Source organism: Bubalus bubalis, chromosome 21 (genome assembly GCF_019923935.1).
Source record: "Bubalus bubalis isolate 160015118507 breed Murrah chromosome 21, NDDB_SH_1, whole genome shotgun sequence".
Lineage (NCBI taxonomy): Eukaryota > Metazoa > Chordata > Mammalia > Artiodactyla > Bovidae > Bubalus > Bubalus bubalis.
The window spans coordinates 54223576-54239674 of NC_059177.1; the positions used below are offsets into that span (position 1 = coordinate 54223576).

Below are 16099 nucleotides of genomic sequence, written 5' to 3' on the forward strand. Positions count from 1 at the left end.
ACAAACGTTCCGTCCTCTCCTGAGCGCCACGGCTCCTCCCCTTCTCCGTGCACAGCCCGCGAGACCAAAGCGGGGTGGGACTCTCATTTCCATGGCGACCCAGACCCGGGACTCGTAATCTGAAGCTTTAGCCCGTCTTCCCTCGCGACCCAACCCTTCCCTTTTCCTGAGATCCCACACAGGAAAAAAAGGGACTCCTAAGGAACGTTTCTAGAGAAGGCAGTGGCACCCCACTCCAGTACTCTTGCCTGGAAAAGACAGAGGAGCCTGGTAGGCTGCAGTCCATGGGGTCGCTGGGAGTCGGATACGACTGAGCGACTTCACTTTCACTTTTCACTTTCATGCATTGGAGAAGGAAATGGCAACCCACTCCAGTGTTCTTGCCTGGAGAATCCCAGGGACGGGGAAGCCTGGTGGGCTGCCGTCTCTGGGGTCGCACAGAGTCGGACACTACTGAAGCGACTTAGCAGCAAGGAACGTTTCTGCGGTTCTGGGTGCGACGGGCCTTACGATGAAGATTTTAGGATGATTAATTTGGGGGTAGTGGCCAGAATTGTCCTTGTTCTTCCTTGTTAGTCTCTCCTCAGGACCCAAGCTGGGACCAGGGGCAAAGAAGCCCAGCAAATAAGCCCCTTGCCAGGAGCTGAGCCTGTCTCTCTTCCTGCCCTCTCCAAGCCGGAGGATCCATGCCTCCGAAACTGCCTTTTCCATCACGGCTCTGGGATCCTGTGAATCTGGCCCACCGGCTAGATGCCCCAGGCAAGGAGGGATCTCAGCTCGACTCTTGCAGCTAGAGACCAGGACCCAGTCGCCAGTTTCCCCAACCCTTAGGTCCCTGGCTTCTCACCTGCACAGCGAGAATGCTGTAGCTGGACAGAGCCCCTGGTGGGGGTTCCCCTCAGCCTCACATGGTCTGGCAACCCTGGGCTTCTCATGGCTTTTTAGGAGTTCAGTGACCCAGGATGGAACCTAGACTCCCCTTGGATGAGTCAGAATCCCTGTTTCCTCTCTTGAAACTGGAGGGAAGTGCCCTAGCAGAAGATAGTCCCTGCTGGAGGGATGATGTTAAGACCCAGAGGGTGTGACAAGCCATCAAGGAGCTGGGAGAGGAGGCCGGAGAGTGGGGTCTTACAGAACTCAGGGCTGGACCTGCAGATTGCAACTCACACTCCACTCCCACCCCAGCTTTCAAGACCTCCAATTTCCCTCTAATGGGAAAATATTCCAGGGGTTTGAGGACTGGTGTTTATGATGGAAAAAAATGTTGCAGGGAACAAAGGGGGAGGGGCTCTTGGGTCTCCTGTTCTTCCAGGGACAGGCCCTAATCTCAGATCTGTAGATGATTCTCTGAGTGATAAAATCATGTTGCTTCTTTCTGAGCCCGACTTTCCTTGAGTATAAGATGAGGACAATGACATACTAGGTATAAACACAATGCATGGGGCATAAGGAATTCCCTAGTGTTGGCATTGCAGTTGGAGAGACTGAGGATTTGGGAGAAACGGTGCAACTATATCCTATTCATTAAGGTATTTGCTGGTGGACCTGAAGTTTTGAGTGCCGACCCTGGCATCAAGATTGCCAGGTATCAATACTGTATCTCCTGCTTACTAGGTGGGCACACCCTTCACCTCTCTGAACTGCTGTCTCTTCTTCTGTTAGGTGGAAACTGTAATAAAACCTTCTCTACAAGGTTGATGCTGGGAGTAAATGGACTTTGGATGCGAAACTGGGTTTGGGTTTGGAAACCGGGCCTGTGGTGCTTGTTCTTGGAGTCCCCGGAGAAGAGCTGGGATTGTGTGTGCGTGTGTGTGCACGTGGGACCCTCAGCCTTTGAACCAGCACTGGACTGTCTCTTGACCTGGGCACGTTCCCGTTCTTTGCTAATGTTCACCAGAGGTGTGCAAAGCTCAGACTCTTATGTGCCAGGCTCCCTTCTGCATCCCCCTGTCCCCAGGAGAGGATGACACCTGCATCCTTTGTCCATATCTCCCATCACCTCCCTCTGGTTAATCCCAGACCCCCAGTCAGGCCGCTGTTAGCTTTCCTTCCTTGGTGCCCCTAGAACCTGAATCTCCACCTCTTTGTCCTCCCGAGGTCTCTTTCCCCAAAAGTCTGGCCGTCTGGGCTTGTCAGCTATTCCTCATGGAGGTTTAACGACTCACGGAATACTGAACTTGCCTCCCTCAAATGGTACAGGAAGGCGTGACTCAGTGGAAGGAGAGAGACCGCCCTGGGCCTGTGCACCCTCAGGCAAACTGCCTTTCCCTTCCAGGCACTCAGTTTCCCTCTGAGTTCAAGTCCACGGAGGGCGGGGACCCAGCCATCCGGCGGAAAAAGGCCTTGTGATGTGTACTGTGTCTACATTTCCACGTGTGCATTTATTGTTATTGCTCAGTATAGTGTTGAAAAGGCAGACAAATCCCATTAGTTACAAAGAGCACAAGCCAGAGATACAGAGAAATCAAGAGTGTACAATAAGAGCACAGTCACTTCCCAGCCCCGATTGTCCCAGAGCCCCCCAGAGCCCGGGCAGCTCAGGAAGCTGGAGGCGGCACCATTTCCTTGCTTACTCTGGTATAAAATATGTGCACACAAGAGTTAGCAAAGTGTGGCGACCGACCCTCCCGAGAGGAAAGGTCGGGAGGGAGAGCACCACAGGCGTTACAAGACTTGGGGGAGCCAGGATGGGCGGTCCCAAAGCAGCCTTAAATATCTTGTTTTCGTTGGAGGGGGTGATGGCTGATGCCCAGGGCTTGGGATTCCCCCTCCCCTACTTGGGCGGACAGGATCTTCATGTCAAAATCAGGAGAGCTCGCTTTGGGACTTGAGAAAGACCTGGGGATTTTCCGCTATTGTTTGATTTTGGCCTTGGCTCTGGAGGACCCAAAAACCTTCAGAGAAATGCAGCCCGTCCCCTCCCTCCCCACACCTTCTAATGGTGGGATCTTGGGGCCCCTTGGAGAGAGTCTGGGGCTGGGAGGCATGTCACAGTGTACTTATTTGACAGCCTCCTGCAAGTCGAGCAAGAACCACTAGGGGGAGTCAGGGTGGTGAGACGGTCCAGGCAAGAAACGGCTACATCCCGGAGGACCTATCACGGACCTGCTGAAAACTGTCAATAAAGAGCAAGGGGTGACCCCCTCCCCACAAAAACAGCTCAGGAAAAGGAGCCAGGAATAAACATTTCTCCATGAGGAGAATTGGCAAGTGGGGTACACATTCTGGTAGCTCTTGAGTCTGGGAGAGAACCTTCTATCTCGCCTGGACCGGGGCGGATGGAGGGTCCTCCCCATCACAGGCAAGGTGGGTGATTTCGGGGCCCACACTGATATTGGGTGGGGGCTCAGTGGCCTCTCCTGACAACACCCTGGCTCAGGGGACAGGTGAGATGATGGGAGGAGTATCAGGCTTCCCTCAAGAGCTAGGATGCCCTTCTTATTTCTCCTTAAAGGGCTATTTAGTGAGCCAGAGTGGACAGTGCTTACAATGGCGGCATGACGTTTGCACCTGTGATGAAAGGGCCCAATATTTGGGGTGAGAGGAGGGCAGAAGGATGCAGGACTTGGCAACATTTTAAGTTTACTTGGAAGAATAGACGTGAGAGAATAACCAGGAAATTTTGCTTAAAAAAAAAAAAAGCACGAAGGATATTTGTCCCACCACATAATAAAAACATCATATAAAGTGACAATAATCAAAACTAGGTGGCTGGTCAGATGAGACACCCTGATGAGGGAACAGAGGGGAAATTCCAGAAATAGATGCAAGTCTCTCTAAGCTGCCAGGGTGTGGGAAAGGGGCAATTTCAACACGGTAGAAGAAGGGTGGCTGTTCAATCACTGGGCTGCCTGGGCTGAGACAGGCCCAGGATCCTCGCCCCACCGTAGTCACCGCCGTTGGTCTGTGCTCAGAAGCAGGGACCCCTCTTTCTTGTCCGCTCTCTGCTCTGGTTGGGACATGGGCAGAAGGGGCCATGGGGCTGGGGGTGGGGGCTGGTGGGAGCAACCCAGGCTGCTGCTGAGTTAGGAAGGAAAGTCTTCAGTTTCCTCCCTGCCCACCTCCAAAGGTGGGTGGCTCACTGCATGGGCCCCTGTTCACCCCTCATCTGTGGAGGGGGAGACAGACTGGTGAGCTTAGACCTCAGAGCCGAGTCTGCTACCTCCTTCTGGAACCCCTGTCCAGAGGGCAGACAGGAATCTAAGAGGATGGTGCAGTCCCTGACCAGTTAAAAAAAAGTATATATTACAGAGTGTATAGTCACTGTGTTCTGTTTGATGTTGTTTTTTGCCTTTTTTTTTTTCTTTTAAGACCACAGACATTTCAGAACCACACTGCAGGAGTAGGAAGAGTCAGCAATTGAAAGCATCACCATTGCATAGTATTAAATGAACAGAGATGGTGAGTTCTTTATTTACAATTATTGTCTAGATTAAAAAAATTCATAAAAACAGATGAATGGTCATAAATTATTTACCCCCTAATGGGGTGAATTGCCAAACGTACCCCATGCTGCTAGATATAGGACGCCGAGTGCAAGCTTTATGTACTACAGTGAGTTCTGACAAACCAGTCATTTCCTCTGTGTGTGTGTGCAAGTGTGAGGGTGAGGGTATGAGTGTGTATGTGTGTGTGCGCATCCATCATTCCTGACAAGAAAAGACCAGCACTGACATGGGGGCAGTCTAACTTCCATGGCTCCCTATTCTCCCTGGAGCTGAGCCCCCCCTCTGGGAGACCCCTCCTGCTTCCCTTGCGTCCTGGCTGCAAATGAGCAGGAGGCCTCATGTGCAAGCCGGGCTTTCCTGGTGTCATGGAATGAGGTCATGGACACACGGTCGGAACACAGGGAGAGATGGAGAACCTCGAAAAAGGAAACTACAAAAAACAACAGAAACGAAAAAACACACCACGTTCCAAAGCTGCCCCAGGTTCTACAGGAGCAGATCTTTCTCGAAGGAGAGCAGTGGGCGGTGTGGGCGGTGTTGGTCTTGGAATCCAATAAACGGGTCTGAGGGCTGGTCACCCCTTCAGGGGACGCAGTTCCCTCTGCTGGCTACATTCAGAGATGCTTCTTCTCGACATTCAGGAGATGCTCTTGCTCAAAAAAGGTCCTCCTTCCAGGAAGGTCTTGCTAGGTGGGATGGGCTGTTTCGGGATCCCAAACCCTCGGGTTTCTCCACAGCCGTCCAGACACATGCCCTCCCAGCTGACTATGGCTCTTTTCCCGAGTGGCTCTCAATCTTGTTTGTGGAAGAATTCTCTGGGCCTGGAGAAGGGAAGGGCCCGGGCTGACACAGAGCAACCGTGGGAACGGTCAGTATGAAGAATGCATTTTGCAAGCGAGGTGGGAAGCGTTTTGGTTTTCCTTGAAGCGTGGGACATCATCGGTCATGGTATTCAAAATGTCTTTTGCACTGTACAAGTTTATGGAAAAAGATCGTATGCTGAAAAGTCTCAAAGCAAACTTTGTATTCAATACAAAAGTTCTTTTATGAAAAAAGCTGATACCCACAAAGTGCTTAGCAGTTAAGAGGCTGACATACAATTAAATAAGCTCTTATTAAGTGGGATTACTAGTGCTGTTATTGTCTCAGGGGCGGGGGAGAAATAACCACCTTTTCTCACCTGTGATACTGCAGGGTTTCAGAATGGCTTTCTGTCTGGGAAAGCAAGACTTGCTGTTCAAAGGCTACAGTATATATTGCGACTACAGGAAGACGATTTGGTTTAAAAAAAATCACACTGAATACATCTCAATATACACATCATAAGGTTCGTTCGGATCTAAGTAGTGCAGAGCAAAAGGCTATTCTTCTTCAAAAATAAAAATAAAAGCAGCAAGCCTTAAGATCCTCATCCAATCGGCCATCAGCACATTTGCTGCAATCTATGAGGAAATAAGCCTCTAAATTACTAACTGAAAAGAAAATCAACACAACAGCATTTATAATATTGCCGCACTACCTCAGTCTCTGCACAGACAGCGCCAGAGAGAACCTCTGTTGGAAGTGCTCTCAGTAAACTCAAGTGAGTTTCATTGCGAGAAAGTCTTCACTCAGTGCTTTGCGGACCCCGCGGCCCTGCGGCCGGCCGGCCATCAGTGCGTGGAGCCCACGAGGACTTCTCTCCGCCTCCCCCTTTGTCTACTGAGCGCGCTGATGGACCCCTCGGGATGGATACCCGCTCACACTTGACTCCTGCCTCCCACGGTAGTGACATTATCGAACGGAAACAGCAGGCAAAAGAAAATCAGAGCATGGCTCTCGTAAAACATCGAGGGGTGCAATCCAGGGAGGTGTCTGCCAGGCTGAGCTGTTTTTACAGCATCTCAGCCACCAGTGTTCTTAAACCATACAAATAGCCGAAGACGTTATCTACAGGTTTGTAAACAAATTACATTCTTCTTTTAGGACATAAATAAGTTAAAATAGAGCAATTTAAGCGGAAACAAGGCAACATGCCGGCAAAAAAATTTTATATATCCATGTATATATATTTATATATATATATCTACCTATCTATATGGACGTATACAGTCTCAGAGAAGTATACGTTGATATAGATACAAAGAAATGGATATAACCTTGTGAGTGTCTGAAGTTCTTCGGTTCCATTGGTGCAAATTTACCAGGCGAGTTAAGCTCTGCAATTTCAAAAAGTTGTGAAATTAACCTGTACAACTGAGACCATGCTATGCAAGCATCTCAAAAACTTCACAGACCAGTGGATTGGATAAATAGTCTCAGAAAAGAGTCTGTTTTGCAGTTCCCGCCTAAGAAAAGAAACAAAACAAAACAAAACAAAACCCCTCCCCAACCCCCCAAAAACCAAACCAGGGGAGGACCGGAAGTATGCAGTACATTCATGCAGGGATGTGGCTGGCGCTGGGCAGGGGGCATGGTTGGTCCATGTCAGGCGGGAGCCAGGAAGGGCTAGTTCTGGGAAAACCCCCGCTCACTCCCTTAAGCCCCGCTCCCCACGAGATCCCGCCCTCGCCTCAAGGTGAAAAAGAGTTCAAACAGCATCTCAGCCAGAAAAAAAAAAAGGGTCTGCTGGGTGGAATCGGTGTTCTCGCCAGTATTTTTTTTTTTTTTTTCCTGCTGTTGCTCGCTGCTGCTTGGGTCAGTCAGGTGCCTGGATGGGTGGCTGCCCGGGTAGGGGGTGGGTGTGGTGTGGCGGCGGGGTTGTGGGGGGGTTCCTCAGCTAAAGCGACGTCTCCAGGCTGTGGATGGGGCTCCCTGGACTTGAAGAGGTAGCTGATTTGCTTGTGTCGGTCGTCAGGTTGATCCCGCTGTCGATGGCGCTGTTGTTCTTGTTGAGCGACGAGGGCGGGCTCGAGTTCTGCTTGAGCGCGGCATCTTCTTCCAGGTCGGTGTCGTCGATGAGGGGGATGTGGGGCTGCGAATCTTCGATCCGGAACTCAGGATGAGCCATGAAGTTATGGATGGAGGTTCGAGACTCAGGCTTTTCTAGACCTTCATAGAGAGAGCTACGAAACGCCTTCACGACGCGGATCTGCAAGGGAAGGGCGGGGGTGAGGCGCACCACCGGGGGGGCGGTGGTCAAGCTCTGGGGGTCGGGGGTGGGCTCAGGGGACGGGGGTGGGGAGGAAGAGGGGGCGGGGCACAGCGGGCGGCTGGAATCCACGGGACGGGAGCCGGAAGAATGGAGGAGGGAGGGGGCTCAGGTTATGTGCATCCGAGAGGTCTTTTTTGTTTGTTTGATTTTAATTGATCGGTTTGGGGACAGACTACAGTATTAGCACAGAAGGAAGGAAGCCCCGCCGTAGAGACGATGGGGAACAGTGGTTAGAGGAAGCTTAGTCCACTCCAGTGGGCACCCAGACCTAGTGAGAGACTGAGCCTTGTTAACTGGAAAGCAGAGCTTCGACCATGCAGAAGGGTAGCGGGGCCGCGTGGGAATCAAGGAAGAAGAAGGAGAGGCTATTTGTTAAAAAAAAAAAAAAGAAAAAAAAGAATTCATCTTAGAAAAACCACACACCGTTAAGGAACCACATGACATGGAACAGATAACGGGTCACACACACACAAGGAACAGAGAGGAGAGATGGCTGGGTGAGCCGGGATGAGAGGGGGGACACATGAGGGCCAAACAGAGAAGGGGACATCGAACCAAAGCAGCAAAGCAAACCGAAGCCAACTCGGGGCTTTCTGGGGTGCAGCAGAGGCAGCCAGAAAGCGCGGAGGAGCCGGCGGCTGATGACATTCGGGGCTCGGGAGCATGCTGCGGTTGGGGGGACGGGAACCACACGGCACACACAGACGGACACACGGCTACACTTGGAAGCCTGTACAATGTGAACGGAGGTCGTTTGTACCCAACGCTTCTTTCCTTCATGCATTTGGGAGGTAAACACTCGAGTATAGACTCAAAGCTCTGGCCAGTCATTGGAGTTGGCTTTGGGGTCCCTGATTTCCTGTTTTTTCTCCCCCTCTTTCTTTATTTGTGCTTTGAAAACACAAAACCCAAAAATGAGGCTAGAATCAGAGGGGCCAACTCAGCCCCTGGGTAGGATTCTAAGAGGGTTCGGAACTAAGCCACTGAACAGCCAAGATCTTTCATTGTCTGGGTCTCAGTTGGAAGCTGGGTTCCCTGCTGAACGGAAGGAGGCCGGACACGGAGGCGTCCGGGCCAGCAGACAGAACACTGGACTCGGAGTCAGGAAGGCCCGAGTCCGCGTCTTGGCTCTGCCACTTCTGGCGCCTTGACTGCAGGTGAGCCACGCCACCAGGCTGGCTGCCCTGTCCCGCCTCACAGGGGGCACAGGAACGGAACCCTTGCTTTGAAGAGAGGGTCCCGTCTCTGAACTCCTGGGAGGGAGCCCTGCCTGCCATAGTGAGGGGCCGAAGGGACAAAAGCGCCTCCTCCTCTCTTCCCAGCCCCCACTCAGAGCAGAGCCAGCAGGCGGAGGGAAAAACAGGCATCGATGATGCCTGGGGGAGCAGACCCTCAGCAGAGGAGGTGGGGGTGCTGACCCGGAGAGCTCGGCCTTCCTGCCCCCACATCACAGGCCTGCGGGTGGGGGGCAGAGGACCGGACAGGGTGGGTGTGGGAAGGCCCTTGCGATCCCGGGATTTGTGGCACTAAACCCAGGTTGGTGGGGTGCGTGGCGGGAAAGCCCTGTCCATGGAAGTGATTTTTCATGATGACTGTGGCTGATGGTTTTAAGTGTCAGCTCAGGGTTTACTCGACTATTGCAGAGAGGAGTCTTTGCAAAGCACATCATAAGCTCCTCTGCCTTCTAATTTAGAGAACACAGAGAATTTAAGTTTATCAGTGAGCCCTCTTGGTATTATGTAAGACTCCAAAGTTTTGATTTTTAAAAAAAAATTTTTCTCCTCTGCTGCCAGCCATCACTTACTAGTTGTGACTCTTCCTCATCTTCTCAAAACCACCTCTGTCCCTGGTCCTTCTTATGTGCTGTTGGGCTGGGGATTCTGGGGAAATCTGCCTGGTGGGATCCTGCTTTCAATAAGAGGCGTTGGGTGCTAAGTAAGAGCCAGCCAGACACCACGTGCTAGTGCTGGCCCTCCGTGGTGGCCATGTGGCTGTTCAGAGACGTCTTTCTCCCTGGACACCCTGTCTGTGGCTCTGTAGAGATTATGCAGTATTCTGACCTCCTGATAACTGGGCCATTACTCCCTTGGTTAAGTGAAAACAACAAAAAAGATGTTGTAGGCCTCAGTCTTCCTAACTGTATCAGGGGGACACTAATGACCACTGTAGCTGCTAAGCCCTGTGCCCAGAGTGTTCGGAGGCTGAGCTGCAATGAGACGCCAGCCGGGGAGCGCCTGGTGGAGGAGGGGGGATGGTGGCAGGACCCTGTCGTGTGACTGACAACGCGGAGGGGACGACACACAATGAGATGCAGGCCCCTCGCCCTCCCCCTGGAATGGAGACGACAGAAAGAATGGACTGCTCTGGACAAAGACTGTGGGGACAAGACTTTCCGGGACACCCCGCCACGGCCGTTTCAAGTCTCCACTGCGGATCTCTCGCGGCTGAAATGGAAAACAGTATGGGAAGAAAAAAAGCTCTTCCGTCTCCCCTTCCCTGCCTGCCCTGGGGATGGGCCTGTGCTGGCGTGAGCCGCCCTGGGACGAGGGGTGAGGGGGGAAGAGAGGAAGGGTCTGGGGTCTTCAGATGTTTTGGTTTCATCAGCACAAAGAGGGCGGGGAGGCGGGGTGCTCTAAAGGAGATGCATAGGTCCCGGTCTGGGGTGGGTTGGACATACTCGAATGTTTACCCGGCTTCAAGGAAGCCAAGAGTCTGGGGTTGATTCACATTCATTTCAGGCTCAAGGTTAAAGACTCACAACCTCTTTTAATTTCACTCTCTCTTGCTGAACTCTGTGTCCAGGGTTCTCTAGCCCTCTAGGGAAACAAACACATGGAATATTCAGACAGCGGAGAGGTCTGGGCTCCCCCCCACCACCAACCAGAAGCAAGCCATTTCCTCGCCAACCCAAGTTGCACTAAATTAGTTACCAGGATACTAATGAGAGCTCCGGCTTCCTTTCCTTCCCTTCTCCATACCCCGCCTAAGAGACGCAGACTCCTCATCCTAGCGGTCCTCTGAACCTGGAATCTGCAGGGGTCTGGGAGGGGGCATGCCCTCTCTAGACTGGGAAGGCATGGGGAAAGTGGCCCGTCTGGGGTTAGGAGTCTGATGCTCTGGGCCTGGTTGGTTCGAAGGAACAGGAACTTCACTCATGAACGTGGAGCATGCTACGAACTTGCTAAATATGAAGACGGCCTGAGATGGGTTAGGAATTTGTGGGAGTAAGAGAGAGGAGCCGTGGAGGTTGGCCTCAGATCCTAGAGCTGAATGCTAACTCTGTTCCTGATCGCTGATGGGAGGACGCCCCTGCCCCAGTCGCTGCCAGGCTGATGGAAATCTCAAGAGGAGGAATGGCTTCCCTGGCCCCCTGGCCCCCAGAGCACTGGCTGCTTTTCACTGGATGTGGCTGTGGGTATGGGCACTGGTTCCACAGTGGAAACTCAACCTCTGTGGGCTTGTCTGGCAAGTGATGTGGGTGGTGGGGAAAACGCGGGACTCTGGAGTCAGATCTCTTGTCACTTACGTGCTGTGTGATCTTGGCCAAGTCAGGCCACTTCTCTGAGCCTCAGAGACTTGCTCACTTAAATGGAGGTATTGGCAGATCCTCCCTCTTTGCATTTCAGTTGTGAGGTACATGTGGAGTGGAGGATGTGGGCAAGTGCTTTGGAAAATGGTGGGTTAGGCTCAAGTATCAGGGGCGTGCCATTAAGTTTCTAGGTGAAAAACTCGCTTTTGAGTGAATTGGAAGAGGAAAGCGAGGTCGTGGGCCAGAGTCTCCTTCTGATCATTTGAATGTCAGTCTGACCACACTCTCCGGTCACCACAGGGCATCCGTCTCCTGGGGCCCCTTCTGTCTCACAGTGGTGCTGGGGGAGGGACATGGGACTTGCTGGGGGTGTTCCAGAAGTCAGCCTCACACACACAGCCCTTCCCTAGGTCTCTGTGGTCACTTCTGATAGCCCAGGGGACCGTGGTTGGACTCCTTCCAAGATTGGATGGCATCACCGACTCAATGGACATGAGTCTGAGCAAAATCCCGGAGGTGGTGAAGGACAGGAAAGCCTGGCGTGCTGCAGTCCGTGGGGTCGCAAAGAGTCGGACACGACTGAGCGACTGAACAGCAACAAAGGTACAGAAAGCCCAGGTGTTCTTTGCCTCAGCAGGCACCCTCCTTTACCCAGAGTCCTGGGAGGGAGATCCTGCTCGGCGGAGGCAGGGGCAGCCCATCTCTCCATCCACCCCATGTGGAGCCCTGCTTCCTGGCCACCTGCTTCACAACCTGTGCCAAGAAAGCCTCTGGGCTTCTGGAGGGAACTGCCTGGTACCCAGAGGGCTCCTGGAGTCCCTGGAGACCAGAGGAGGCGACATGGCTATAGAAACTATTCAGGCAAAGGAGAAACTAAGGGGTATATATTTAGAGTTCATGTCATGACTATGTTGACCCAAATCTGTGTGTTGAGACCACAAAGGCTTTGATCCCTTTTGGAACAAGTACCCTCGTGCAGGGGGATGGCCAGGCTCTTTTTGGAGACCTGATGCCCAAGAAAAGGTCCTAGTAGGACCCAGAGTCACAGGCTGGATTCTGCAATCACAGGTAGGAATGCAAGACCCCTAAAGAGGCGTGATGCCTGGAGAGATGCAGGATGGTGCTTGGGCGAGGGAGTCATGCTTGAGTAGCCCCTTTAGAGTCCTCTGAGAAAATGACGGGTCATGGGCAAGACCTGTAGGCTCCTTCTCAAATGCTGTTCCAAAGCTGGGTTACTTCATGGGGTAAAGGGATCAACTTGGCCTGAAAGGAAGCTGCCTTAGAGAAAGGGAGCGAAGGGCAGGTGGAGATGGGCATTTCTCTGAAGGAAGAGTGTTGAGAACCAATTGGCCCAGGACTGGCCTTACTGAGTGGTTTTATAAAGAACAGAAGAGAGGACTCGAGACGACTGCGCTCTTTCCTCGAGACCGTGAGAGCTAAGGTGTGAGGTTGAACAAGGGAGAGGCTGCGGGGTGGCCAGGAGCGCTGTAAGCTCTGTGCTGGCCAGGACGAGTGGGGCCCCACGCTTCAAGAAAGAGACCGAGCCAGGGAGGACAAAGGACTGGACCTGGAGGCCACCTCCTGGGAGTCAGACCGGCTGGAGGGACGCAGGAGGGATGTGGGAACGGAGAGAAAGGGACTCTTCCCCACTGGCTGTCCAGCCCCGAGCACTTCTGGTCTCCACGCTTGGAGGTAGGAGGCACCGCTGAGCAAGGCCACGGCTTAGCTGATGTGGGAGTAAGGCCGATGGGTGCGGGCCTCCCGCTGAGGAGGGGCCTCCCGCTGAGGAGGGGCCTCTCTGGTGTGAAGGGAGAAGAGGGTGGGATCAAAGTGCCTCCTGCTCAGAGAGAGCCCGGCACTGACTTCTGATGACAAGGCCTCCTGGAAATGAGGCTCAGGCACCATCTGCTCAAACGGCCCCACTTCCCCTTGGCTCCTCTGGTTTCCCCATTGCTGTGTTTTCATGCCGATGAACCAGTACAGGGTTTTGCCACGTTTCTGCATGCCTCCTGTCATCTCGCATACCTGGTGGGACTGTACCCACGGAAGGGTTCATGGGACGCACCACCAACAGTGCCCCGTGACTTGCGCCTCCTGCCTGAGGGCTCGGGCAGCATCGTGCCCACCCAGCACGTGGTCCTCTCTTGCCTGGTGGCAGAGGATGTGTGTTTGGGTCTTCTGTGCTTAGAAGAGGATAGAAGTCCCTTATAAACTACAAGAGATGAGGCCTGGAGTCTCATGAAAGAAGCCCGAGGGCTGGGAGTGAGCACACAGCTGGGAGAGAGGGGACCGACCAGACTGCAGCTCCCCCATTGTTTGGGAGAGGCTGACTAGAGACCAGGGAAGGGAGGCAGGTGGTAAACAGAATCTTCTCATGCCCTCTGGGCCCTGAGGTCATTAGGGGGCTCAGAAAGATCTAGACAAGGCCAGAGATGAGTGACCTTGGGCGGAAGCAGTGGTATAAGGAGATGAGCTCGTGGGAGGAAGCTGACGGAGGGGCTCAGAGTCCTAGGCTGCCCCTTTGATGAGGAAGGAGGAAGCTGAGGGTTGGACCAGGTCCACAAGCCTGCCGGCAGCCAGCCCAGATAAGACCCCGCAGGGTCAAGGGGAATGGGGTCAGGAGCCTTGACCCTTCCAGGGAGGGCTCAGGCCTTCACTGTGCTCCAAGCCCTGCTGCAGAGAGAAGAGTATACGAGGCAGCCGGGCTGTCAGATGCACAGGGCAGAGGATGGAGGGTCTGCACGACGGGGCACAGGGCCTCGGGCTACGATCCCCGTGGGGGCCTGGGTCCCCTGACCGACTGTGATCCCTAACCTCCAGTGCGCCCTCTGGGTGGGCCTCGCTGTGGCCGACCGTGACCCCGAGAGCCTTTTCTCCCTTGACCCACAGTGACCCTCGGCCTGACTTCGACTGCAAGACTGTGATCTCCTGGCCAACTCTGACCCTCGTAAGCCAGGCTTTCCCTGACCCTACACTGATTGGGACACCTCATACCCCTTAGCTGACTGCATCCCCACTTGGCCTCCGTGACCCTGTGGGGGACTGTGACCATTCGATCACTGAAACCTCCCTGAGTGACGGTGCTCCTTTGACTGACCCAGACTTTCTGACCACTCATGACCCTCCCAACCCCACGACGGCCTGGTCCGTAACCCCTGACCCTGACTCCAGACGCCCTTGACCCGACAAGGGACTGCCACCCCATGCCTGGCTGTGGTCGGCTGATCATCTGGGACCCTCCTCCTCAACAGCCGGGGCCCCTCAGCTCCCTGGGCCTAACCATGAGCGGCTGGCTGCCCCCCAGCCCCTGCCCGCCTGCCCCCCGCGGCGCTGGCAGTGGCGGCTCCCGAGGTGGTAAGGGGGTCACACTCACGCCCAGCTGCAGCAGGAGGAAGGCTGGTCGGAGAGGAAAGAGCATTGGACAACGACACGCGACTAGGGCTAGAGAGATTGGCTACGTCCTGGCTCTGGCTGGTGACGGAGGATTGTCTCCGCAGGGCCCCCTGAAAGGAGGCCCCGCTCTTGAAAGTATTGACTACTTCAATCTGCAACGGAGGAGAGAACGAGACAAGTTGCGAAGAGAACGGACACGACAGCTTCACGACTGACAGGCGCCACGCCACGAGGACAGCCGCAGCCACGGCAAGACGACACGCCACTTACACCAAGACGACAATACCAGACACGTCCAAGGCTCTGAGAGACGTCTGCTCAGTCGGGCACCTGGGCTTCCCGGGGCCCGGGGACAGTGGGGAGACCCAGGGCCCGGCAGCAGCACCGCTCTAGTGGCCTGGGGGCTGGTGGGCTGGGGGCGGGGATTGGGGGATGTTAAACGTGGGGTTTGCAGGCAGAAAGGGTGCTCAGCCCCTGGGACCAGGCGTGGAGCCAGAGTGGTGAGGAGGGGACTCCGGGGAGGACGGACATTGGCCCAGATACCCGCTCTGTCACATCCGAGCTAGGTGACCTTGGACAGGTCACTGCCCGGAGGCAGTTTCTTGTCCTTCAGAAGGGGCAATGCCACCAACCTACCTGGCAGGGCTAAGCTGTGAGGGACAAAGCACTGACCCACTTAGTGGTCCGTAAGAGTCAGGCTGGACGGGACTCGCGCCCGCTCAAGAAACTACAGTCCTTGGAATCCTCCTGAAGGGCTTGGCGGCCGGGCTGGGTGTCAGCACCAGGGCTCGGTGTGACAGCTGCCAGCCCTCGAGGGCAGTGGGGGTGGGGGGTGGCCAGGGGCCACCAGGAGGGCTAGTTCCAGCGCCCACAATGCTGGCTGTCAGGAGGCTCTGGGTCTGCAAGCTGCTCCCTGCACCCAGCACTCACAAAGGGCTGTCTCCCAAGCGTCAGTTACCCCTAAAGCTAGGTGGGGGGCTGGAAAGGCCTGGGAGATGTTTGGGACAACGCCCTGTGCAGGGTGAGGCAGCCCAGGTGATCTGTTTGTGTTGCGAATGGGTGGAAATGCAGTGGTCTGCCACGCGGGGCTGCGCGCCCAAGGTTGGGGGCCCCTGACACGCTTCCCAGAGGGTGTGGGGGTGGGATGGGGCGCCATGACCTTCCCAGGCCGGCTGGGCAGGAGACTGCCCCACTCTTGGTCTCTGAGTCTTTTTGTTCTTCGCCACGCAGGGCTGTGAAAGCACCCTGGGAACTGTAACACTGACCCAGGGAGAGGGATGCTGTGAGTGTAGGGGCCCCACCTTCTTGCCGTGTGTCGCCTGGTGGCAGGCTGTGTTCTGTGGGGAAGAAATCTGCTCTTGGCTGGACACACATCCCGCACCAGTGCTCTGCGTCTGTGTCCTTGCAGTGTGTGTTTTAAAACCGAACTTTGTTCCCCAAAACTGACTCAACGCCCCAGTGGGGGCTGGGGGAGTGCCTGAAGCACCCCCCTCTCCCCCGGCACCCCCAGGAGGAAGCTGTGTGCGCATGTGAGAAGAGCCGGGCCTCAGGGCTGACCCCCTGGCCGGGAGAATCTGGGGCCCACCCTGGCCTCAA

The 16099-nt window shown here is 54.5% G+C and overlaps 1 protein-coding gene across 9 annotated transcripts in view; it reads right to left on the minus strand.

Annotated features, from left to right (window-relative positions):
* Positions 1-4379: 4379 nt before the first annotated feature.
* Positions 4380-16099, minus strand: part of ATP2B2 (ATPase plasma membrane Ca2+ transporting 2) — a 376005-nt gene continuing 364285 nt past the window's right edge. For 6 of the 9 annotated variants that reach the window (XM_025272341.3, XM_044933835.2, XM_006077475.4 and 3 more), the window contains one exon: positions 4380-7518. In XM_025272341.3, the coding sequence (XP_025128126.1) occupies positions 7207-7518 (312 nt within the window). In that variant the 3' untranslated portion in view covers positions 4380-7206. Of the gene's footprint in view, positions 7519-10342; positions 10398-14483; positions 14656-16099 lie in introns of all 9 variants that reach the window. The other 3 variants (XM_045163922.1, XM_025272346.3, XM_044933838.2) reach the window with 2 other exon arrangements.